This window comes from Papaver somniferum, unplaced genomic scaffold (genome assembly GCF_003573695.1).
Source record: "Papaver somniferum cultivar HN1 unplaced genomic scaffold, ASM357369v1 unplaced-scaffold_21, whole genome shotgun sequence".
Classification (NCBI taxonomy): Eukaryota; Viridiplantae; Streptophyta; class Magnoliopsida; order Ranunculales; family Papaveraceae; genus Papaver; species Papaver somniferum.
In genome coordinates, this window is record NW_020631041.1 from 8,203,666 (window position 1) to 8,227,941 (window position 24,276).

The 24,276-nt window shown below is 35.9% G+C and overlaps 3 protein-coding genes and 1 long non-coding RNA gene across 4 annotated transcripts; 1 reads left to right on the forward strand and 3 right to left on the reverse strand.

Moving 5' to 3' along the window:
* Positions 1-3,587: 3,587 nt before the first annotated feature.
* Positions 3,588-6,927, reverse strand: LOC113339538. The gene is made up of 6 exons (XM_026584790.1): positions 6,907-6,927; positions 6,003-6,398; positions 5,317-5,392; positions 5,146-5,217; positions 4,618-4,670; positions 3,588-3,773 (listed from the first exon to the last, which is right to left on the reverse strand). Exons 1-6 carry the CDS (start codon positions 6,925-6,927, stop codon positions 3,588-3,590), a joined length of 804 nt encoding a protein of 267 aa, XP_026440575.1.
* Positions 6,928-7,760: 833 nt separating this feature from the next.
* On the reverse strand, positions 7,761-9,741 carry LOC113339352 (protein ENHANCED PSEUDOMONAS SUSCEPTIBILTY 1-like). Its single transcript, XM_026584641.1, has one exon. The coding sequence runs from the start codon at positions 9,312-9,314 to the stop codon at positions 7,908-7,910; it is 1,407 nt and encodes a 468-aa protein (XP_026440426.1). The 5' UTR covers positions 9,315-9,741; the 3' UTR covers positions 7,761-7,907.
* Positions 9,742-13,778: 4,037 nt separating this feature from the next.
* LOC113339540 lies at positions 13,779-15,284 on the reverse strand. The gene is made up of 3 exons (XM_026584791.1): positions 15,012-15,284; positions 14,528-14,912; positions 13,779-14,290 (listed from the first exon to the last, which is right to left on the reverse strand). Exons 1-3 carry the CDS (start codon positions 15,282-15,284, stop codon positions 13,779-13,781), a joined length of 1,170 nt encoding a protein of 389 aa, XP_026440576.1.
* A 7,928-nt stretch (positions 15,285-23,212) lies between these two features.
* Positions 23,213-23,837, forward strand: LOC113339831. Its single transcript, XR_003355149.1, has 2 exons — positions 23,213-23,312; positions 23,523-23,837. It is a non-coding gene; the product is annotated as an uncharacterized LOC113339831 (long non-coding RNA).
* Positions 23,838-24,276: the final 439 nt, after the last annotated feature.

Below are 24,276 nucleotides of genomic sequence, written 5' to 3' on the forward strand. Positions count from 1 at the left end.
AGCCTTAGTGAACTGTTGTTGGATTAATAATTATACTAATGCTCATATGAAACATTTAGTTGCCATTGCTTCAGATCATAGTCCTATTTTGTTACACACTGTTCCTAGTGTTAGAAAACACACTCCTTTTAAGCTATACAAGTGTTGGTTCCAAGTGGCCTCTTGTAAAGACACTATCAATCAAAGTTGGCGACAACAATTTAATGGATCTCCTTCTTTTCAGTTATCAAGTAAGTTAAAATTCACTAGATTTCAGTTGCAAATGTGGAAAAAATTCTCTTTTGGGAATATTGAGAGCAATCTCCATAATATTCAGAATCAACTGCAGCGTTGTTTTGATGATAATTTGCCAGCTTCTCATCCTTTGATTCGACAGTTAAGTTCTTCTCTTCAACAGTGGCTAATAATCCAGAAAGAATTCTTCATGCAAAAGGCAGGTGACAAGTTTCTTGAAGCAGATAGAAATTCATCATATTTTCACTCAATGGCTAATTTCAATAAAAAAAGATCCAACATTCAGGCTATTCAAGGGCCATTGGGTATTTGGTATGATGATCGGAGTAACATTGAGTCTATTTTTCTTAATCATTTTGTGAATATTTAAACTACTTCTAAGCCGCAGATTAATCAAGATATTTTGCAGCTGTTTACTCCTTGTATCACAGAAGACCAAAACTTTCAGCTTATCCGAGTTCCTGATGCTCACGAAATTAAGGATGTTGTCTTTCAGATTAGACCTTGGGCTTTTCCAGGTAATGACGGATTCCAAGCTGCTTTCTATCAGCAATGCTGGGAGACGGTTGGTTCTGAGGTAATCTCCATGGTTCAGTACTTTTTTACCTTCAAGCATATGCTTAAGGCTATAAATCATACTTATCAAGTTCTGATACCCAAAACTCATAACCCTCAATCACCAGCTGACTACAGACCAATTAGTCTATGCAATGTTAGTTACAAAATCATCTCAAAAATTTTGGCGAACCGTCTTAAACCTTTTTTGCCTGTCATTATTTATCCTACTCAAACTGCCTTTGTTACAGGCAGACATATCCATGATAATGTTATTATAGCACAGGAGATTCTGCATAGTATGAAATTTAAGAAGATAAATAAGGCTTTGGTAGGTTTAAAGTTGGATATGTCGAAAGCATTCGACAGGGTTGAATGGTCTTTTTTATTATCAATTTTTCGCCAAATGGGTTTTCATGAAGATTGGATTTCTTTGATTGATCAGTGCATATCCACAACAAATATTTTTATACTTATCAATGGTACTCCTAGTTCTTCTTTTTGTCCAACCCGCGGCCTTCGCCAAGGAGACCCTTTGTCTCCTTATTTATTTTTGTTCATCATGGAATCATTTTCTAGACTTTTACAACATAATGTTGCTTCTGGTCTTCTCAATGGTATTAAAATTAACCGTCATTGTCCTCCTATCAATCATCTGTTTTTTACAGATGATTGTTTGTTATTCTTTCAAGCTAATTCTGCTCAAATGAATCATCTTAATCATATGATTCTTTCTTTTGGACAAGCTTCAGGACAGGTTATTAACATGCAGGTCAACTTTGTTTTTTGGTAAGCACACTTCGATTGCCCACAAGTCTAGTATTTCAAACATTCTTAATATGAAAGTTATGGGGTTGGGTGAAAAATATTTGGGCATTCCTCATTTGATGCATAGATCAAGACAAAAAAATTGTAAAGGTATTCTTGATAGCATGACTAACCGGTTACAGGGCCGGCATAGTAAAATGATTAACCAAGCAGGGAGAACAACTCAAGTGAATGCAGTGTTGAGTACAATGGGTATGTTTCAAATACAGATCCTTAAACTGCCAGAAACAACAATTCATCACATGGACAGCATCCAAAGGCGTTACTGGTGGAATAATTTTACCAACGATCATCCACAACATCTTATTGGATGGAAAAAGGTATGTGTACCTAAAAGATTTGGAGGTCTAGGTCTTAAATTTAACAAATTACAATTCAGCTCTTCTCGCGAAATTGGCCTGGCAATTATTACATAATCGAGATGTTATTTGGGCAAAATTGTTGAAAGGTAAATACTTTCCTCATAATGATCTGCAATTCTTCCCTACACCGGAAACTAAGGATTCAAGTTGGGTATGGCAGAGTATATGTGTTGGGCTTGAAATTGTTCTTAGCAATGCAAAATGGCAAGTAGGTAATGGTACTCGCATAAATATCTGGACTGCCAATTGGATTCCTTCCATGCAGACTGCAATTCAAGATTGGAGTGATCTGAATACAAGTAATATTCAATGGGTTTCGGAACTATTTGATCCTCTCACTCAGCAATGGAATATTCCGCTTCTTCGCCATTTATTTTCTACAGACCAGGTGAATTCTATTCTCACTATTCCTTTACAAATAGATCAGGAAGATAAATTGGTCTGTCCTTTTACTAGTACTGGCATGTTTACAACTGCTTCAGCGTACAAGATGCTTTGTGAAAAGGAATTGCATATGAATATTTCAATGGGTTTATCTCAGCAATTTTGGTTGGCTTTCTGGAAATTGAAAGTACCGTATAAGTTTCAAATTTTTATGTGGAAAGGAATACATGATGCTATACCCGTGAAAGCTCGCATTTTTAGGCATCTGAATGCTGATGATCAAATATGTGTTATGTGTAGTATGAATCAAACTGAAGATCTGGACCATTTGCTACTTCATTGTTCCTTCTCTCAAGATATATGGAAGAATTTTTTTCCTAATCAGTTCGTTTCAATTGTGCAGCATCCCTCGGTTCTCTCCTGGATTCAGACTTGGCATCTTAAGGGTTCGGATATAAATATCAAACACACACCTCTAGTTGTGCACTTAGCTCTCTGTATAATGCACTTCATTTGGAAACATAGATGTAGCGCTGTTTTCAGCAATATAACACCCAATCATCGAACTGTCATACATCAGATAAACTCTTACAGGGTACAACATCAGTTAGACACTGCATTTGTTGCTCATAATCATTACCATTTACATAACTTCATCTTACATTTGACTTGGGTTCCTCCTCCTCTGCAGTTCCTAAAGATAAATATTGATGCTTCTTATAATTCTGAATCTTTGTTAGCTGGTATTGGTATTATAACTAGAAATTCTGCAGGGGCCTTTGTCATGGGAAGAGGAACATTGAAAAGAGCTATAAATGTTGAGAAAGCTGAAGCCTGGGCTATGGTAGAAGCTATGCAAATAGCATATTCAAATGGATGGTCTAATGTCATCTTTGAGACAGACAATCGGAGTATCAGTAACTTTTTACAGCATCAAACTAATCTTTGTCAGTGGCAGTGTGTACCTCTTCTTAAAAATTGTGTTAATATGTGTAATAGATACCCTATGTGGTCTTGTGAATTTGTTTATAGGTCTTGTAATAGAGCTGCAGATGCTTTAGCAAAGGCAGCTCGAAAACAAAATTTATGTGGGAATTGGTGGAGTTATCCACCTGACTTAGTAGTTCCTTACATAAATCATGATGTAACTCCTATGTTTATGTAATATAAAGTTTGTCTTTGTTTAAAAAAAAAAATATAAAAAGGAAAATATGGTTAGAAATATTAAGACGGAAAGGCTTCAATGAATTTAGCATCATTCTCCATAGCCTTAAAGACCTCAACCGGAAGGCAAATCTCAATATCAATACTTCCTTCAACTGGTCCTGGACTCACAGTAGTTATTCCATAATTTTCGCCGTTTCTACCTATTTTTATAGCAATTTGTCGCCCCCAACCGAAATCGTTACCCTACATGTTGAACCACTGGGAACTCCTAGCTACAAGAATATTGCTGAAAATTTCTGGACCATATTAGGTTTCTCTATCCATGATTCTGTAAAACTTTTTCTCTTGACAAAAAACTTGAAGTCAACCATCTCCTTGAATAAAGAAGCTAGGAAACCGATCCCAGTCTTGATCAGCTGACATTCCTTCAGAGTTATTACTCCTATGCTATTGAGTTTCCAAAGTATGTTTCCGGCAGTGGTGGTATCAACTTATATATGTTATTCATCAAAAGCAAAGATACAAGTACTCGGACTATCATCATAATTATCATTTAAACATCTCCTACAACTACGGCTGCATATTGTTTGGTTTCATCGTTTTTTGGCAAAACCAAAACCGAAACCAAAGTACTCGGTTTTCCAATAATGAAAACCAACGAAACCATTTAGCCTATTCGGTTTCATTCGATTCTGAACCTCTCGGTTTCGGTTTTAAACCAGCCGGTTCTGATTAACCAGGAAAGTTCCATAAAAATCCTGTTTCTGTTAGTTTAAACTGACAAGGAAATTTTCCTGAAGATGTCAAATTTTATACTAAGTTACAAATATATCATAAGTTTAAACTTCCAATACACATTCACATCAAAGAGTCTAGTTTATTTTTATCAACAAAAAAAAAACCCAAAAATAATAAGTTCATAACTGGTTGTTCATCTGAAGTTGCTGCATCTCTTTAGATGAGCAATCAACTCAGGGGTCCCATTCTTCATAGGATCAACAAAAAATTTTCCATTACAATAACGACACCTTTCATATTTCGAAGGCGCCTCTTCCATATCAAAGCGATCCCACACTGCATGCCTAACTTGATGTTCCCTACCAATTGGTGCTGCATTTTCCATGAAATGTTTAATAGTACCTGCACATACAAACATAAGGAGATCAGAACTTCCTCTGGGAGATCAGACTTTCACAAATTCTGTAATAAAATTAGACAAAGAAGTGTTTACATGCAAACAAAGGGAGATAAGAACTTCCTCAACCATCCATTCATGACAATTAATACACTCGAAAACTCGTAATAATAGCAGAATTCCAATGTTTCCCTCAACTACAAATGCATACGTGTTACAATAAATCAAAAAAATTGGGCAAATCCAGACAGACACAAATTATAACACAATGAAAAACAAAAACTACACCTCAATGCAACATGAATTTGGGTGAAACTACATGAACCCATATCATAATTTAGCATGAATTAGACATTTCTTACAAATTTGAGAAAATACTCCAACTTTTAACAATAAAAAAATATAAACCTTTCAAATGTAACATTCTTTCGTTAAAATAGTCTCACCTTTCTAGATTTCTAGTATTTAGATCTAAAATACAGATCGAAACATAATTACTGAAATGAACAACCAAACAAGCAAATATCAATTGCCAATAATCTATAATGCTTCCTGCAATTAACAAAGAAAAATTCATTTACATCAACAAAACTTGATGTACTCAATTCCTCAAATAAAATTTAAAACCTCAATATACAAAACCTAACCAACCTAAAATCAAACCCAATCGCGTCTCGGACCTCTTAAAATAATTGAGACCACACATCCTTAGTTCAACCACGGAATCCTGAATATCAAACATATAAAAAAGTAAATAATTTCCATCAAACACCAAATTATCCCACATATTAACCTTAATTCCTAAACTTAATGAAAACCCATGTTCAGAAAAAAAAAAAACATCACTAAAAATCAAAGATTAACTTACAAGGATGCTGATTTGGAACCTTGCATGGAAGATTTGTGATTACTTAGTGGATTCTAAGATGATGATGAACAAGAAGATGGCGAAGATTCGATGAGATGGTGGTGAATCTTTGTGAGTAGAAGAGAAGCAGTAGCAGCCGAGAGAAACAGTGAAAGAGAAAAAAGAAGGGATCTGTTATGTTTGAAAGAAAAATATGAGACCAATATACCTAATTCTGACGGCTACGATTAACTATTATCAACATCAATGGCTATAATTAGTCGATGTATATATCATTCGGTTTTCACGGTTTTTTCGGTTCGGTTTTGAACAAAAACCGAAACTGAAACCACTTATGTCGGTTTTTCAAAACTGACAACCACAAATGAAACCATTGTGTTATGTAATCGGTTGGGTTTTAAAAGGTCGGTTTCGATTTAGGTTCTCGGTTTAGGTTCGGTTTTCTGTAGCCGTACCTACAACGTATTACCGCTGTCCAAACATGAGTTAATAAAGCCTGTGATGATGATATTACCATACTTTGTTTTGTTTCAGAAATGATCTTCGAATTGACCCTCGATTTTAATGTTGTAATGTTTGCTTTAGTAAAACAGAAACATTTCTCTACAAGACCTTCAAGTGGCAAAACTTCAGTAGTAGGGGTAACTAGCGAAAATTTGACAGCGAAAGAGAATGAAAGACGGATACGACGATCATTTTCCTTGATAAAATACCTCTCAAAAATTGGAGGATGACATGAGGCATGGGTGGAATTCTTAAAAAAATTCACAAACTTTTTCAGATATTCAGTGTTGTTTTCGGCTATAAAATTACTAGCTGAACCTTGTTGGGAAGAACCATTAGGATGATATTCTAAAAGGCGAACCTAAGTTTATGAAAAACATATTTGACGTTCTGCTTATTCGAACCGCCATCTTTGTTGGCCGAACATGTACTTCGTAGTTTGGTTTTTCATAAGAGGCATGTTCGACTTACCATGATACAACCGAACTTGGCAGTGTAAAAAAAAAAGGTTAAAGGTTCGACTATACAACTGCATTTTCAATACGATCCGAACCTTATAAGCTAAAGGTTCGGCCCAATTTTAGATATTGTATTAGCCGAACCTTGCCTTGGTGAAGCATTTTTATAGGTTTGTCTAGCAATCAAACTTTTCGAACTAGTCGAACATGGATTTTATCCGAAATAAACAAGGTTCGACGGAGAATAATATATCACATAATCAATTGAACATAAAGGTCTTCTTCATTATAAACTGGATTCGGTTGAAAACATGATATTTTAATATCAGCCGAAATGTTCTTTTGGAACATAAAAAAACAAAGAACAAAGTTCCAGGTTCCAACATGTGGATCCGGAGTTAAATCTCTTACCAACGCTTTTGCACGACTCATTTTATACTTGTGGTTTTAATCAATGATCAAAGATTTATGAATCAACAATTAATTGCCGACGGAAAATAAAATCAAAACGGTTTGATAATAATTAGAATATGTTGGAAAGAAAATCATTTCAGATTTTGATTACTTTAAGTTTATGTTTTAAATTTAGGTGATAATTATTTACGTAATTTAAAATAATTAAGGGTAGCTTAGTAATCAACCCACTGTTATGAAACCCCTTATAAACCCACACTAGATAGGAAAATGATTTTGTATGCCTCAAAACAAGATTTTCATAATTTATAAAGATGATTTAATTTTTTTTGATTGAGTAAGAATCAGTCGGTGGGGCTACGATATATTGACGCATTTTAAAAAGTAGGAAGAAAAATCCATAACAATTTTATTACCTAATCATTTATCTTTATTTGTGTTAATTTCCTATTTTTTCTCAAAATATCAAATGTTTAACGGGATTTCGAGGGTGTAGGCTTTTAAGTTATATACGTTTCAAAATATAAAAATGGGCCACATCCGTTTTGTATTTAGCTCGACCAATCTTAGACGGAGGCAGAAGGAAAAGTTAGATGCTTACGAGTTTCAATTAGTATAATCATTCAAAGACTTTAGGCTTTATCTCCGTATTATCAGCATAACGAGAGAATAATTTCACGGGGAAAAAAATATCAATTGTCTTAAGTGTTAAATGGATTCGAGATGAGACGGAATTTAAAACCTTTCGTGAAAGCTTTTTGAATGGTAGTCTCATAGGTCTGGTTTTGAATGATATTTTTTTCTCTTGCGACAAATAATATTCTCTCCGTTTTTGGAACTGTTTAGCCTGGTTTAAGTAAAATAAAATAAAAAAGTAATTATAACTCTTTTAACGGAAACATAGGAGTACAAAAAATGCATGTATTTTGAAATGCAATACATTTTTCTGCAGTGGGGTAAAACCCAGATGGCTCACCACATCAAAAGAAAAAAAATGGTTAAGATGAAAAGGCTTCCATGAATTCAGCATCATTCTCCATAGCCTTCAAGACCTCAACAGGAAGGCATATCTCAATATCAACACTTCCTTCAACTGGTCCTGGACTCACAGTAGTTACGCCATAGTTTTTGCCATTTCTACCTGTTTTTACGGCGATTGGTCGCCCCCAACCGAAATCATTACCGTACATGTTGAACCATTGGGAACTCCTAGCTACAAGCATATTGCTGTAAATTTCTGGACCATCACCAGCAGGACCCGGCATAATAGGTTTCTCTATCCATGATTCTATAAAACTTCTGCTCTTTTCAAAATTGTTGGAGTTAACCATCTCTTTCAATAACGAAGCCAGGACACCAGATCCCTTCTTGATCAGCTCACCTTCTTTCAGAGTTACCAATCCCCCTACTAGTGAGTTTCCAAAGTACGTTTCCGGCAGTGGTGGAATCAACTTAGTTCTGTTATTCATCAATATCAAAACCACAAGAACTCGGCTATCATCGTAATTGTCGTTTAAAGAGCTCCGACAGCGTATTACGGCTGTCCAAACATGAGCTAATAAAGCCTGTAATGATGATATTACCATATTTTGTTTTGTTTCAGAAATGATCTCTGAATTTGCCCTCGCTTTTAACGCTGCAATGTTTGCTTTAGTGAAATGGAAACATCTTTCTACAAGACCTTCAAGTGGTGAAACTTCAGTAGTCGTGGTATCTCTTACTGCCGCCGACAATTTGTCAGCAAAAGAGAACGGAAGATGGATGGGGCGATCTGTGTCCTTGATGAACCACCGCTCAAAAACCGGAGGAGGACTTGAAGCATGGTTTTCCGCAGATCTAGCAATCGCAGACCATGAATTAATGAAATGCCAAAATGACGTTCCATCACATACCGAATGGTTGGCGCTGCATCCAATAAAAATTGCGCCGTCCCGCAGCTCAGTTACCTGAACTGAAAATAAAGGATGTGACTGGCCTTGGTAGTTTCGTACCCCAGTAAGGGTAAATAGCTGATCGATTAGGCTTTGAGGAACATAGGTTGGAGAGACGATGTCTTCGACGGATATGTCAGACGTGGCATGGATGAATTCTACGCCCTCAGAGTTGCAATCGATATAGACGGAGATGGTGTTATCATCTTCATGTTTTTCAATAGCAAGACGACCGGCAAGAGGTAAGAAATGATCAAGTGTATGTGACAAAGAAGTTTTAAGATTACTTATCTTTTCGTTGATGCACTTCTCATCATTACTGTAGAGAAGACCCTTTTGCATGTATGCTATTCTTAGAAATACTAGATCCCCAGGACTCAAATCAATCCGTCTATGGTTTCCGGTTGGTTCATCGATGCAACTTGCTGGCCGGACCATAGTGGTAGAGACATGATGCACCTCGGGAGAACTCATTTCTCTGATCTGTACTGCAAAAACTCTAATATTAATTTGATGCCTAATTTTTTTGCAGAAGTAGATATGATATTATCGACAATCAACAAAAATGCGTGGTCTAGACACAAACACTCGTTAATATCCACAACTATCTAATAATTTATTCATTTAGAACCGCAGATGATAAGCAATCCCATTCCCAACCACATGTGTAGTCTCTGACAGAGATATAGGCACTCAAACCCTGAAAAATCTGACAAGGTACTGTAATTAAAATTTCTGCCTCTATGTTAAATCTTTTCAACCGCACCAGCCTACCTAGTGACTCTTGAGCCAGACATTACGAAAAACTGAATGCTCTTTGTTTTTAACCTGCTGCTTCTCTAAGGAAGTCTGGGGTGAGTTGATTCCGCGGTTGTCAGGATGGCAATGTGATATGACGAGCACAATAAATCAACCGGTAGAGATTCAGGCATCTCATTGGATGGCTCAGAGCAGCAGTCAAAGAGGATATGAATGGGAGATACTCAGAAATTACATTTTCTTTCGCTCTCTTCAGATTTGCTCGGAAATTTCAATTCAACGCACCTGCTAGTCCAGTCTAAAAAGCTGTAGCATACATTTTCCACGCTCTCTCTCTCATTTTTTCTTGCAAGGACCACCACTTCTTTAGCCTAGGGTAATAACTCTCATGGAATCGACTGATCCGACAAATCACAGCAGTTAAAGACGAGTACCATACTTCTGTAGCATACTTCGTCTCTAGAAATTCCTTCTAATATATAGCTGTAGATTAAAGACGAGTACCATCACATAGACTCGTCAACCAATTCTGACTTAGGGAACAATAGACTACTCAATGACCCTACCGGATAGCCAGGGTCTCCCCTGTGTTATTTAAATCCGAACTAAAAGTTATGTTCAATGTCATTTTGTCTCAAAATAATGGAGTCCTTAACAAGAAGAAGAAGAAATCAGCCAAACATCTTACTCATCTTGCTTCTCCTCACAGCTGCTTTCAGCCTCGTAGTTTCCGCCAATCCAAGTAATCACATTATTTAGTTTGATTTTTCTTTGTTTTTTTATGAACCGGGAAATATTTAGTTTGATTATTAGTAGCTAATATAGGTTCAACCATTTAATTAGATGGGGAGATGGTCGTAACAATAAGATCAATTTCTTTGTCGGTTCCCCACTATGGCAGTGATCATCTAGTTAACCATATTGAGTATAAATACATGTATTTTAGCTTTTTCAAAATAAATAAATTAACACAAAATTGGTTAACAAGATCAAAACCAATAATTCCTGGGTGAAAAGGATACTTAGATTTTGATACTGTTTAAATGGACAAAAATGCAAAAATAGTCAGGATGTAAACAGTTTCATCCTGCCAATTTTCAAAAATACTTTTTCTTATTTTTAATTTACACATGATGCATCAAGTTTCATCCTCGCTATTTTTTAAGTTTAAAACAGGATGAATCCAGTTTCATCCTTGCAAAAAACATTTTGTCCATTTCACCCGTACTGATTTTTACTCGTCTATTTGAACCATGTTTTAAAAATATTTTGACAAATGACCCATTTTCCGATAAATTAATGTGTTTTATGATAGGATTATAGATCATCACGATTTCTATTCGTTTATCTGCAGCTGCAATACACTATACAACAACATGCATATTTCGAGAAAGTTGCTGCAAAGAAGATCACCACTACCATCAACACCAACGCTTTGCACCAAAATCATTAAGTAGTCAACATTCGCACACATTTGGGATTACATATGCGAATTAAAAGACAGATATACTATATACTAACACCTTTATAAGGTTCATGAACATATCCGGATTGAAAAACTTCGAAAAAATTTGAGAGAAAGTTCCGACACATTTACGATAAATTGGCTATTTAACGGTTCCTTAACGGAAACCGTTACTTTCAGGCATATTCCCGAAAATTGGAATCCTGTGACATATTTCCAAGATGACAGTCGATTTTGGGGCATACCTCCAATTTTCGCTATTTTATGCCTATCAAAGTCATGTTTTCTATCATAAGCAATGATAACGCAAGAGATGATGCAAAGGGGAGATTACTAGGGTAAAGAGATGAAACGATGTGTACGTTAATTGCATTATTATAGTCAAGTCCAGAATAGTATGTATTTATATTTCAATTAAACTCTTCCTCAATTCCTCTCAATGTCACCACCACGCATGGCATGACTAGCTACCACCCCATTCCTCTTTACCATGACTAAACTACCACACCCTTCCATCTTTACCATGACTAAACTACCTCGATGTATTCTACTCTCCATCTCTTTAAACTGTATATAAACAGAAACACTACTAACTGAATTATCATGCACCCAATTCTCAATTCTCTAATCTCATCTCAAGTAAAATTTCCATCCCCTTGAAAACAAACAATAGAAACTCTGGTCTCATCCATTTCCTAACATTTCCATAGTATCAACAATGTCTCTCGCATAATTTTCGTCCGTTGTTTTTCTCTTTTTCTTCAGTGATGCTTGCCGATGTACCATCCGCTAATCATCAACAATTTTGTGTTTTCAAGGCCAGTGGTAACTTTTTGGATGGATCATTGGGGTTAGGTATCAGAAAGTTAAGTGGTGATTGATCGTTGGGCCATTGTCAATCAGCAGATGATGACCTCGGCAGAAAAGTAGTTCCAAGTGATGAAATTATTCAATTTAGCTTTAATTCAACACTCTTTTACTGCGATTTAGAAAGGCAAACACCATTTTCTGATGAAGCTGATGACCGTATTTCCCAACAAATATCATTTTGTTGTTTAGGATGCCTCGAGGGATGATTGTAGGTGTAAACGTCATTGTAACCGGGAGATTAAAGACAATGGCTCTACTGGTCAAGATGAAACGGGATTATGGGAAAACTTCTCTTACGAACCAAAATTATGTTCTGATTTTTAATCGTTGTATGGTTTTTGATGGTTATTGATTAAACTTTGTTACTGTAGCTGTTTACATTACTAGTTGTTTCCTATACTAGCATATTGGTGCATGTTTTAGGCTTATGACTATATATAGAAAGCTGGTGTTGCAAGTTTACAAATATTTCATCACAGTAATGATTTTATTTTTTTTATTAACCAGAACAGTAATAAGTACTCCATTCCATGTTCAAACTTGTGAACTACCAACGGATCACCTCCACGCATGACTAACCTATCACAATTCTACTCTCTCCCCTCACCTTTACCATAACTAAACTTATACTGCTCTTTAGATATTTATTACTTTTCTATAAGCTAACTGGTGTGACGATCATCGTGATGGATACTGCATGCTGATTGTCCATATAATCCTCTCCTACTTGTGTTTCAATCGGCTACTTGCATGCACTATGGTGCGGCGACCATTGATGAGTGGTGTGCATTACTTTGAGAACAAGTTGTTGTTAAACAAGAAGTATCATGGGGCCGGTATGTAGTGGTTGCATATCAAGGAAAATCACATTGGGTTGAGCATTTTTTAGACTATTTTCAGCATATTCATTTCAGCGTGTAGATTCTCGAACCGGAAAATAGATGATGTTGCATCGGTACAAATACTTGAGTGGAGTGCTTTGCTTCTGCAATACTTGAGAGAATAATGAGAAAATGTTAGTATAAACACAAGCTATACAAGATTTTCCTAACAGAATTTTAGGTAAGGAGTTACTCATTCCAAACAAGACTTTTTTTTTTTTTTTTTTGGAAGACGAGGGTTGTATTAAGAAAAAACCTTTACCAAACTTAAAGGAGAGTTACAAAACGTAAAGGAGAGTTACATAAGCATCAAAGAATCCCAGTTAATCCAGATGAGACTGGGATTAGTGAACCTGAATGTGTCTAGATCACAAGACCATAATACAAATGTATATTTAACTTGGTCTATTAACTCTGCCACACATTTCTTCCTTGCACCGAACACTCTACCATTCCTTTCATTCCAGATGATCCAGCAGATAGAGTAATGAATTAGTTGCCATACTTTCCTTGCTGTTCTATGAAGAACATTAGTCTTCCAGGCGTCAAAAAGTTGAAGCAACTTGCCTGGCAAAGGCCATGAAATCCTGAAAGACTTGATAAAGTAGTCCCAAACTTCGAAGGAGAACGAACAATGAATGAACATATGATCTGAAGACTCTCTGACAGAGCTACAAAACACACATAGATCACTCTCAATATCCAATCCTCTATGAGATAGCATATCCCTAGTGGGGAGAGAGTTATGAAAGCTAGCCCATAGAATGAAGCTAACCTTATGAGGGATATTAGGTTTCCAAAGATGACTTTCAAAATTACAGGGATCGAACTCACCAGAAAGCTCATCATAACACCTTTGGGAACTGAAGTTTTCCAGGATAGATACTTCATCATCTTCCTCCACCAGCGTTGGAATAGTAAGATTTCTTCTAAGCAAGTCCCATTCCAACTGTTCGTTTGCATTTAAAGGCCTGTTAAAAGAGCAAGTCCAACCATTTTCACCCAGCATCTCCGCATAGTCGCATCCTTCTCTTTAACAACTTTGAAAATCACCGGGGAAATCTCATGCAGACAACCCCTGTCCAACCACTTATCCTTATAAAACCTAATGCCTTTACCGTTCCTAACTGTGAAAGTTGAGAAACGTTGGATAATTGGAACCATATTCACCAAATTCTTCCACAGGCTCCTGCATTGAGAGTTATTATCCACATCAGGCATTAACACCTCTTCATTTTTCTTGAACTTCTGGCACATAATCTTCCTCCATAAACAATTTTTCTTTTGAGAATACCTCCAAATCCACTTAATCAATAAAGCTTGGTTAGTTTTTCTTAAACTTTTAATCCCCAGTCCACTGTATGTCTTTGGCATACAAATCTTCTTCCATCCAACCCACATAAGTTTCTTACGGCCTTCCACTGCACCCCATACAAAATTCCTCATAAGTTGTATCATCTTCTTCTCAATGCTCACTGAAAGATGGAATAAAGACAAAAAATAAATGGGAAAGCTAGCGAAACAACTTTTAATGAGAACTAACCTGCCAGCTTTATTCAACTTTTTCTTTTTCCAAGTAGCAAGTTTTTGCTGCATTCTCAATAAAACATGTTCCCAAACTGTAGAGTTTCTCCAATGAGCACTTATAGGCATACCCAAATAAGTAAAAGGTAACTTTTCTGTCTTACATCCAAGCTCCTATGCCAGAATACCAATAACATCTTCAGCACCAATACTAATCATAGTGCTTTTCTCCATATTCACCTTTAAGCCAGCAAGAGTTTCGAATACGGAAAAAATAATGAATAGCCTTCTAACTTCAACAACATTAGCATCAATGAAAATCAAAGTGTCATCTGCAAACTTCAAATGAGAAATCAAACTACCCTTATCAGCAACCTGAAATCCAGAAAGAATACCTCTAGCCACAACATCATTAATCAATTTGGAGAGAATTTCCACAACCAGCAAGAACAAATATGGTGATAAAGAGTCACCCTGTCTCAAACTCTTAGAAGGCTTAAACTTCTCAATTGAACTACCATTTACCAGAATGGAAATATGAGAAGAAGTAACACACCATCTAATCCAATAAATCTATTTAGCTCCAAAATCATGTTGTTGCAATATAGTAAATAGAGCTTTCCAACTGACATTGTCAAAGGATTTCTCCATGTACAATTTGCAAAGAATTACAGGCTTTTTAGACTTCAATCTACTATCCACACACTCATTAGAAATGAGAACACCATCCAGAATTTGCTTATCATGGATGAAAGCACCTTGAAAGTCAGAAATCAACTCTGGAATTACCTTCTTTAACATCTCAGCAAGAAGCTTAGAGATAATCTTATACGCACTACTAATTAGACTAAGAGGTCTAAAGTCTTTAGGTGTACAAGAGTCTTCCTTCTTTGGAATAAGAGTTAAGAAAGAGCAACTGAATCTCCAATCAATAGAACCATACATGTGAAAATCCTTGATTCAATTCATAAGATCATCTTTGACCGTGCTTCAACAACTCCTAAAGAATTCAGTTGTGAATCCATCAGGCCCAGGAGCTTTGTTGCTCCCCATCTTCTTAATGACCCCGCAAACCTCTTCTTCAGTGAAATCTCTTTCAAGCCAAGACTTGTCTTCAAACTTCACCTTTGGAAAGGGCAAATGCTCCATTTGAGAATTCACTTCATCTTTTTGAGTAAAAAGATTAATGTAAAAATTACTAACTTCTTCTTTAATGATGTTTTGATCAAAACAGTCCCCTCCTCCAATCTGAAGCTTGAAAATAGTGTTTCTTTTTCTTATGGCAGATGTTATACTATGGAAATATCTAGTATTATCATCCCCCCACATGAAGTTGTTTTGTTTTTCCCTTAACTGGCACTTTCTTGCCTCCATAGTCTCTATATTCCTCAATTGCAGTTTACACTTTAATCTTTCCTCCAGCTGATGATGTTGAAGTGCACCATTCTCTTCTTGGATATTCAGCTCATGAATTTTGTCAGTAAAAATTGTCTTCTCTCTCCCAATTGAACCGAACTCCTGCAACCTCCATGGCTTAGTCATGTGCTTCAAATTTTGCATCTTCAAAAAGAATTTAGTACTGGAACTCCCTTGATAAACCATAACTTCCCACCAATCTTTGACCTTCTTAGAAAAATCCTTGTGCTCAGTCCAAACTCTATAAAGTTTGAAATAAGGTTTAGAAGGGACTCTCGGTTCAGTAATCACTAAAATGGGATTGTGATCTGAATGGATTCTTGTTAACACAATCTGAAGAGTGTTAGGGAAAGCTTCTTCAAAATCGTGACAAAACAAAAATCTGTCTAATCTGCACAACAAAGGATTAGAATGATTATTAGACCAAGTAAAACACCCACCAATTAAAGGCTGGTCTATCAAATCATGCTCCAAAATGAAATTATTAAGAAAGTCCATGTTCCTGTAATCTCCATCTCCTCTATTTCTCTCTTCATTTGTTCTAACTGCATTCATGTCTCCTGCTATGCAAGAAGGGCTGTCCCACCATCTTCTAACCTCCTTCATATCTTTCCAGAACTTAGCCCTGAAGTTGTAATCACAAGGACTATATACATTAGTCACGACCCATTCAAAACCATTACTTCTATTAGAAAGAACTGTGGTAATGTTATTGTATCCAATGCGTTCCAGTAGTTCTTCGAATCTGCTACTATCCCAAATAGATAGTAAACCTCCCCTGCTTCCAACTGATGGAATGTAACTCCATCCAAAATTATCGTCATACCATAATTGTCTAACAAACCACTCAGACATGTACTGAATCTTAGTCTCCTGAATAAGGCAAACCCCACATCTTTGAGCTGCAACCAAGTTTTTAACAGCTGTTTGTTTGTCAAACTCATTCATGCCTCTTATGTTCCAATAAAGTATTTTAAAATGACTTCCTCCCTTCTGCAGAAGTCCCCCTGAATCTCTGCCTGTAGTTTAGAACCAATGTTGTCATATTCTTAGTCAAGGTTTCTTTCTGAACTTGACTTATACTCCCATCGCTACATGCCACTCGAACAAGAGATTGTACTGTGTCATCAATCAAATCGTCATCTTCATCTTCATTTAATTGTTGAACTTTCTCTAAATTGCTAACACTTTATCTTCCAACACCTTTCTGCTAGAATCTGTAGATGAAGAACTATTCTCATTATTCTCCTCTCCATATCTTCCTCCTGCCAAATTGGAGTATATCTCGATCCCATTCTAGATGGAGACTTAGTAGTCGAGCTTGAATTTGAGTTTGAAGTATTGATGCTGCCAATTCGTCTTGTTCTCGGAATAAAAACCCAACTCCCGTCTTCCTCTTCAACCATTCTAACTCCAGAGCTTTCTAACTCGTCTCCTCTCTTTGATCTTAAACTTTCAGTTGAACGGTTATCACCCAAAACTTGCTTCAATCCACACAACACTGTCAATAAGTAGGTATTTGCGGAGGAGTATATCCACGAATTACATAGCACTCGGCATGTTTAACACCCGTGTTCGGGGTAGTTAATGGAGCACAATAACTTGGACAAAACCTGTTACAGGATTCCAAACTGAAGAAAGACGGTTGACTTCCAACAGGAACACCATGATTGACCTCTCACACCTCCTCCTTGTCTGCCAATATCATTTTGATCGCGCAAACAAAAACAATTTCCACAAAGAAAATCATCAAAAGACCGTGAAAGATCAAAACCCAATAAAATGAATAATAATAATCCGAGCCAAAAATTCTTTAAAAATAAAAAATAAATCTAAAGAACAAAAGCAGTAGAGTTAGCACTTACTCAGAGATGAAAGCAATCAAAACAATGAAGAAAGGAGAGAAAATGATAGTGCAACTTTTTGCCATGTATGGTTCCGAATTGATTGCAACTGAATTTTGTGCTTTTACTTCCAAATTACGAAGGATGTATTTATAGAGGTCTAGAGCCATATACACTAACACGGTGCATATGGTTTACATTTTTAGCTAATAACTTGATTTTAATTATTAATTTTCTGATACTGCTATTTGTTATTTTCTAATAATTAGTGGAATTCTCACTTTCTGAAGATAAGATCTATGCTCAATATTTAATTGGTAGGAAGTTGAGGCGGCCATAAGCCCGTTTGGGATTGTTTTTTTCAACCAAAAACACTTTGTAACAAACTTGTAACAAACTTTTCATTTTAGACCTGCTTTTTTAAGCTACTCAACACTAACTTTTAAAAGCTGGAAAAGCAGAAATTGTGGACCCAAATAATTCTATTTAATTAATTTTCTATTTTAACCTTATAATTTTATTATAAAGACAAGTTTTATTCTAGAATATTGTACACTTAACATAATCGTGCATTTAACATTATATTTCTAACTTTTGTTTTAGTTCATTATTTTTTCCATTTTTCATTTTAAAATAATAAATACAATAATAATTAAAAAAATAATATTTTTTCAAAGCGAACCATAATCATAATCTTTGTGTTAAATAATAAAAGTAATTTAAAAATAAAATAAAATAATAAAATAAATATTACCTATATTTATTATAATTAAAAAATGGAAATAAAAAAATGGAAATATAATTTATTATAATAAAATTGTATTTAAAACTAATTTTTGAAATATGTCTATTTTCGTCATTAACTACATCACCAGCACTTTAGAATACCAGTTTACCAAACAGAATATACAGTTTGTTAATTGCACAGTGCTTTTTAAATTATAGTTTATTAAACGTCATGCCGATTTATTCCCACAGCACAGCACAACAGAAAAACACTTTTGAAAAACTCACAACAATACCAAACTAGCCTAGAAAGTTCTTTAAGAGCATCTTCAACAGAAGATGTAAAAAATCCTATGTGGATTTTTAACTTAGTACTTTTATTTATGGGACCTACACATGGAGTAAATATAGGACCTCATATCTAAAAAAACCATTCCTAACGGTGAGAATTTTAAACCTTACAATTAAAAGAAAATTAGTGAAAAACACGACGTGGAGGTGCAATTCGAAATGTAAATAACACTTTCTTGAACACCTTCATATTTAGTAATTGGTCCCTCTTAACTTGTAGGAACCTACTATTGTAGATGGATTTATGTTAAATGGGGGTCTAAAATCCTATGTGGCACTAAAAAAGACAACATCCACCCTCTGTTGGAGATGCTCTAAAGTCCTATTTTTAGGAAAAATTAAAAAGACGGTGAAGATATCACTTTTCTTGAAACGGAGGTAGTATATATGGTAAAGTATCATCTGCCCCGTGTTTTAGATAAACAAAGAGAGATATTGAAGCGACAACTTTAGATACTGTGTACCAAACATTTAAGCGAGTCGTATACTTGGAACAAGCAATTTTTTTTGTTTATCAATAAAAGAGGAGGCATCAAACTGAAAACAAAGCTACGAAAAATGATTGCTTCATTTTTCAATGCGTAGAACCACAATGATTTCTTCATCTTCTCCATATTTATGCGTAGAACTACATTTGTTCTCAGATGAAGTTGAACTGAGGAGCCTTGAACCTTGTACCACTTCTCTGAGTATTAGAGACGTGCTACGAGTTACTGGGTTCAGGGACAGCGCTCCTCAGTTCAATTTCAATGCTGAGAACAAATGTAGTCTTGGTTTTCTAATTTTGATGTTGTTACTTTATTTTCACCCAACAAGAAGACATTTGTTTTTTGTTGTAGTGTTGTTATAGCTATCATATGATCGATCACTGAATCATCCTCTACAAATAATTAATAAATGAAAATGAAATAAATACACAAGAATGAAAAATGTAAGAGACGTTGTTTGTTTTTCTTGTTTTGACGGTGATATATAGATTTTCATTGTAAGAAAAACAAAAGAAACAATGTCTCTTACATGTTCATTTCTCGTTTTGTTCATACGAGAGAAATATAAGAAAATTATCAAAAGACCGAGAAGCTGTATAGAGATGATCGACAGTGAAGATTTCATTATATGATCTGCTAGTTCATATAGAAGATGAGAAGGAGAAAGAAGAAGTGAATATCAGTGTACAGAGACGGGAAATGCATGCCTTACCTAATACAAAAATAGTTGAATCACACAGAACGATCTTAAGACTCCCCTGAACCCTGAATAAGATTTTAAGCCAGAATGCCATACATATAGCTAATGGAAGTTTCTGTTTCATTTCATTTTTGCATGACTAACCTAATTACTCTCGCCCTAACCTTTACCATTACAAAACAACCAACGTACCAACTCTTTTATCTCTTTAGAGTATATATAATCATCACCCGGCCCCTATATCGGTTTTCTTATCTCAAGTAAAATCTCCATCGCCTTCAACATAAAACAAAACACTTCGCCATATCCCTTTCATTGCATTTCCATAGTACCAACCAACAGGTAACAAATTCAGGGGTGCTAATTGGGTTAACAGCGTGGTGGTGCACCCATATCCATATAAAACAAAACAGTTTATCTTATGTAGAGTTCCCAAGGAAACTTGTTACATATCCCCATTTTTTTCGTAATGTTTGCCGTCGACCATTCACTATTGATATATCAACAGTGTCGTGCTTTCAAGGCCAGTGGTCACTTTTTTGATGGATCACTGGGTTAGGTATTGGGTGGATCATTTACCAATACCTAATCCTAGTGATCCATCTTACAGGTTACACTAATGAGCTCTCCATTTATAAGTGAGATACAATATGCAAACCAAAACCTAAAGTCCAATTCTCGGAGGAGTCTTTTTCATGGATCAGTTAATTTTTATTTATTATATTTTTTTAAACCAAGTATCATATTCCAAAAATAATATTTTTTAGTTACAGAATACATGATTTGATATCTAACCATTATAATGTGCTTGATTACTATCGGCCGGAAAATGTAATTTAGAGTGACTCTTCTTCATCTGCAATATGGCACCGCTCCATTTAAGGTACGCAAACCAGATGTTCCATCGTTACTAATTCTGATTTAAGCCATCCAGCATCTGAGTGGAGATGCTGCTCTGCTTTAAACTGATATGTGGGCCCCAGAAACGAGAAATATTCTTAGTCAAGCGTTCTCCGGATCCTCTGAATGGAGATGCTGCTCTGAATGGATGCTGTCATGATCGATCACTGGATATATCATCCACAAGGAATTATCAATGAAAACAGTGACGGAGCCAGGGGTTTTAGATTGTGAGGTCAAATAAATTTGTTCGGCGCTGTTTACCGAATGATTTTCTAAACTAGTTCAAGGTATTACAAAACCACGCGCACTAGTATTAAAACTAGATAAACTCGCAGAAACCACCGAAGCATGAATAGACTCGTAAGTTTTTCTTGGGTACATTACGGTTAGAATATTACTAACTGGGTAGGCGGCCGAAGGCCGCGGAATATTTTTTAGAACGGGTCGCAATACCAGTGAACGACCGTGACTTGCTTACAGAGAGGGTACTCGATATATAGAATGAAAAATATCAAAATGAACAAACTTAATATAACAGACAGAAAAATTATATATTAAGGAGAAAAAGAAACGTTATCAACTTTACACAATATCGCAATAACACTGATTTAAGTGTTATCAATTCAATGCAGATCTATAAATATTCAGCAAACGGTGTGTACGGTTCTGGCTGCAAATCTGATTTACTTGCTTATCTAAGTTAATTACTACCAAGGTAGTGATATAATACAACTTTGCTTCAGTCCACCTAATGCCTATAATACTATTGCGAACGTTGCCCAGAATGTAAAATGGTACGTTTTAAGTCCCAAATCATCTTCAAGGAATCTCATATATGGTCCATCTATTGTTTTTAGTTTAATTAAGAGAGCTAATCAGGTGATAAAACGAGATGTAAGCCGGTATTAGTTGCACTATGAACCCATTAGCTATAGAAGTTTCAACTCTACCACAATGTTTGCCCCGGCACCTCATTAAAAATACGAAATTATCAAGCCTATTCTAGCCAAAGTTCAAAATCAAGTGGGTCTTGGGACCCCATTTGTCCCTTGTTGCCTCCGTCCCAATGAAAATGATATAAAAGTAAGATACATCGTCTGTTTTTCTTGTTTTAGAAGGATATCATTGTAAGAAAAACATAAAAGTGTCTCCTACATTTTCACTTGTCGTTTTGTTTGTTTGTACAAGAGAGATATACGCAAATTTTCGCGAGAGAGAAGCTCGATCTATAGAAATGGTGGTGAAAAGCAGGGGTTTCGTAATAAAAGTATACTTCAGCATGTACTGATTTTGTTTTGTTCTGTTACTTTTCTTGTACACATGTGTATGGTGGAGAACTGGCCATTAATTGAGAGCTGAGATATACAACTCTGTCTGTCGATAACAAAAAACAAAAATACTGGAGTGTCTTCCATATATAGAAAACTTAGCACAGTGGATTCATTCTTGGTATGCATATTTGTTGATATATGGGTAGATATTCAACTATAAGAAAAGAGTTGTTGGATTAAGGATTTCGGCCTAAATATGGAAGACTCGAACGTGGATTGGCCAGTTTGAAAGCCACGAGCCCTTAATTCTGTAGATAAGACACGGTACAACCCCAATAATTTACACACCTGCAGGAAGATGATTTATGTGGTGGTCTTGCATAAAAGTTGCATCAATGAACTTGCAATGCTAGAGCAAAATATCGCAGATGCATAATGGGAGGGTGTTTTTGAATACAAGGACCCATTAAGTAGACACTAATGGGTATTTCCATAGGTCAAAAGTATGATCTAGAAGTGGCATGGGGAGTTATTCGTTCAAAAGGCTTGTCTTTCATTTAAAGCGGCATCAATGATCTAGAAGCACAAGAGCAAAATATTTCTCAGATGCAAATGCGAGGGTGTTGTTCAAGGATCCCCTAAGAAGAAACTAAAACTACATCCTCGAGCGGCAGTCAAACGGGAGCATGAATGGGAGATACTCGAAAATTACATTTTCTTTGGCTCTCTTCAGATTTACTCAGAAATTTCATTTCTCTAAACCTGCTGGTCTAGTCTAGTAAGCTGTATATATTTTCCATGCTCTCACATCACAGTAGTTGCGTAGCGAAAAATTCATTCTGGTGGGTATTGGCTAAAGAGGAGGTCAAGTCCGTGCTAGTATGCCCCCTAATCCTACAATTTCTACCACTACTTTTTTTTTTGTGGTCGTTGAATCTAAAGTCCGCCGCCTCGAGTAGTTTCCCACCATATATAGTTTTTTCAAACATGTTTCCATCCACCAGATCCTTAACGAAACACGGCAGATACATCCTCAATAGTCAATAGCATTGAAGTCTGAAGAAATAGATGCTAGTCGCTACTACTCAATGACCCTACCAGATGGACTAGGATGATCCAGCCCCTGTGTTATTTAACTCGAAACTAATAGTTACGTTCAATATTGTCATTTTGTCTCAAAACGATGGAGTCCTTAACCAGAAGAAGAACTCTGCCAAAGATCTTATTCGTCCTGCTCCTCACTACTTTCAACCTCCTAGTTGCCGTCAGTTCAAGTACGTATACTTAAAATCACATTAACAGTTTAGTTTGATTATTAGTTATTACTCATCTTTATGCACGATTAATATTTTACCTCTCTTGAGAAACTAATAAATAAAATAAAGGTAAGAAAATAAAAATTAGCTCCACTTTCCTGTTCTTATTTATCACAACTTTTATGATAAGATTATAGATCACCATGATTTCTCTTCATTTATTTGCAGCTGCGGTATCCCTTAACAACATGTATATTTCGAGAAAGTTGCTGCAAAGATCACCACCACCACGAGGAAATATACACCGTCCCACCCCAGCGCCTTGCACTAATCTCCCTCGTCGCCCTCCAAATACTCCATCCTGCCCACCACTATGATTTGATGATTGTGTGCCTCAGTTACTATTAATTAATTTATAGTTTACATAGGAGTAAGTGGTTTGTTATTGGGAATTTTGGACAACAACCAAAAAATCGCGTTCTAGTGCGGAGCCAGATTACATTAATGTTCTTGTATACTATTAAATAAAAATACAGATAAAAATATGCCTTCTTCTGCACAATCTCTGCAATTCTTTTGTCTTCTTATTTTATGCCGGTCAAAGTCATGTTTTCTGGGTTTCCTACTTTCCAATTCGGTCTCTATATAATATATGTCTAATGTAATCATACATATGGAGAAGTGAAAGGTGAAAGAAGGGTAAAAAAGTGAACGGAGATTTTTTTCTTATCTGAACCATGCATTTTATTAAACTACTTACAAGACTATTACACGACGGTATATATATAATACCCAGAGGTTCATCGGTTACATTTAGAATGATATGCCATCAATCTAAATTAGCACAACGATGGAGCACAGCGTGAGCAGCGATCTTCAGATCGAAATTGAATCGGGGGAAGGTGTTGGGGTCGAAGGTCGGAAGGCCTTCGTTCAATGCTTTCCACAAAAAAAACTGTATTTTTAATGGACAGGACAGAGT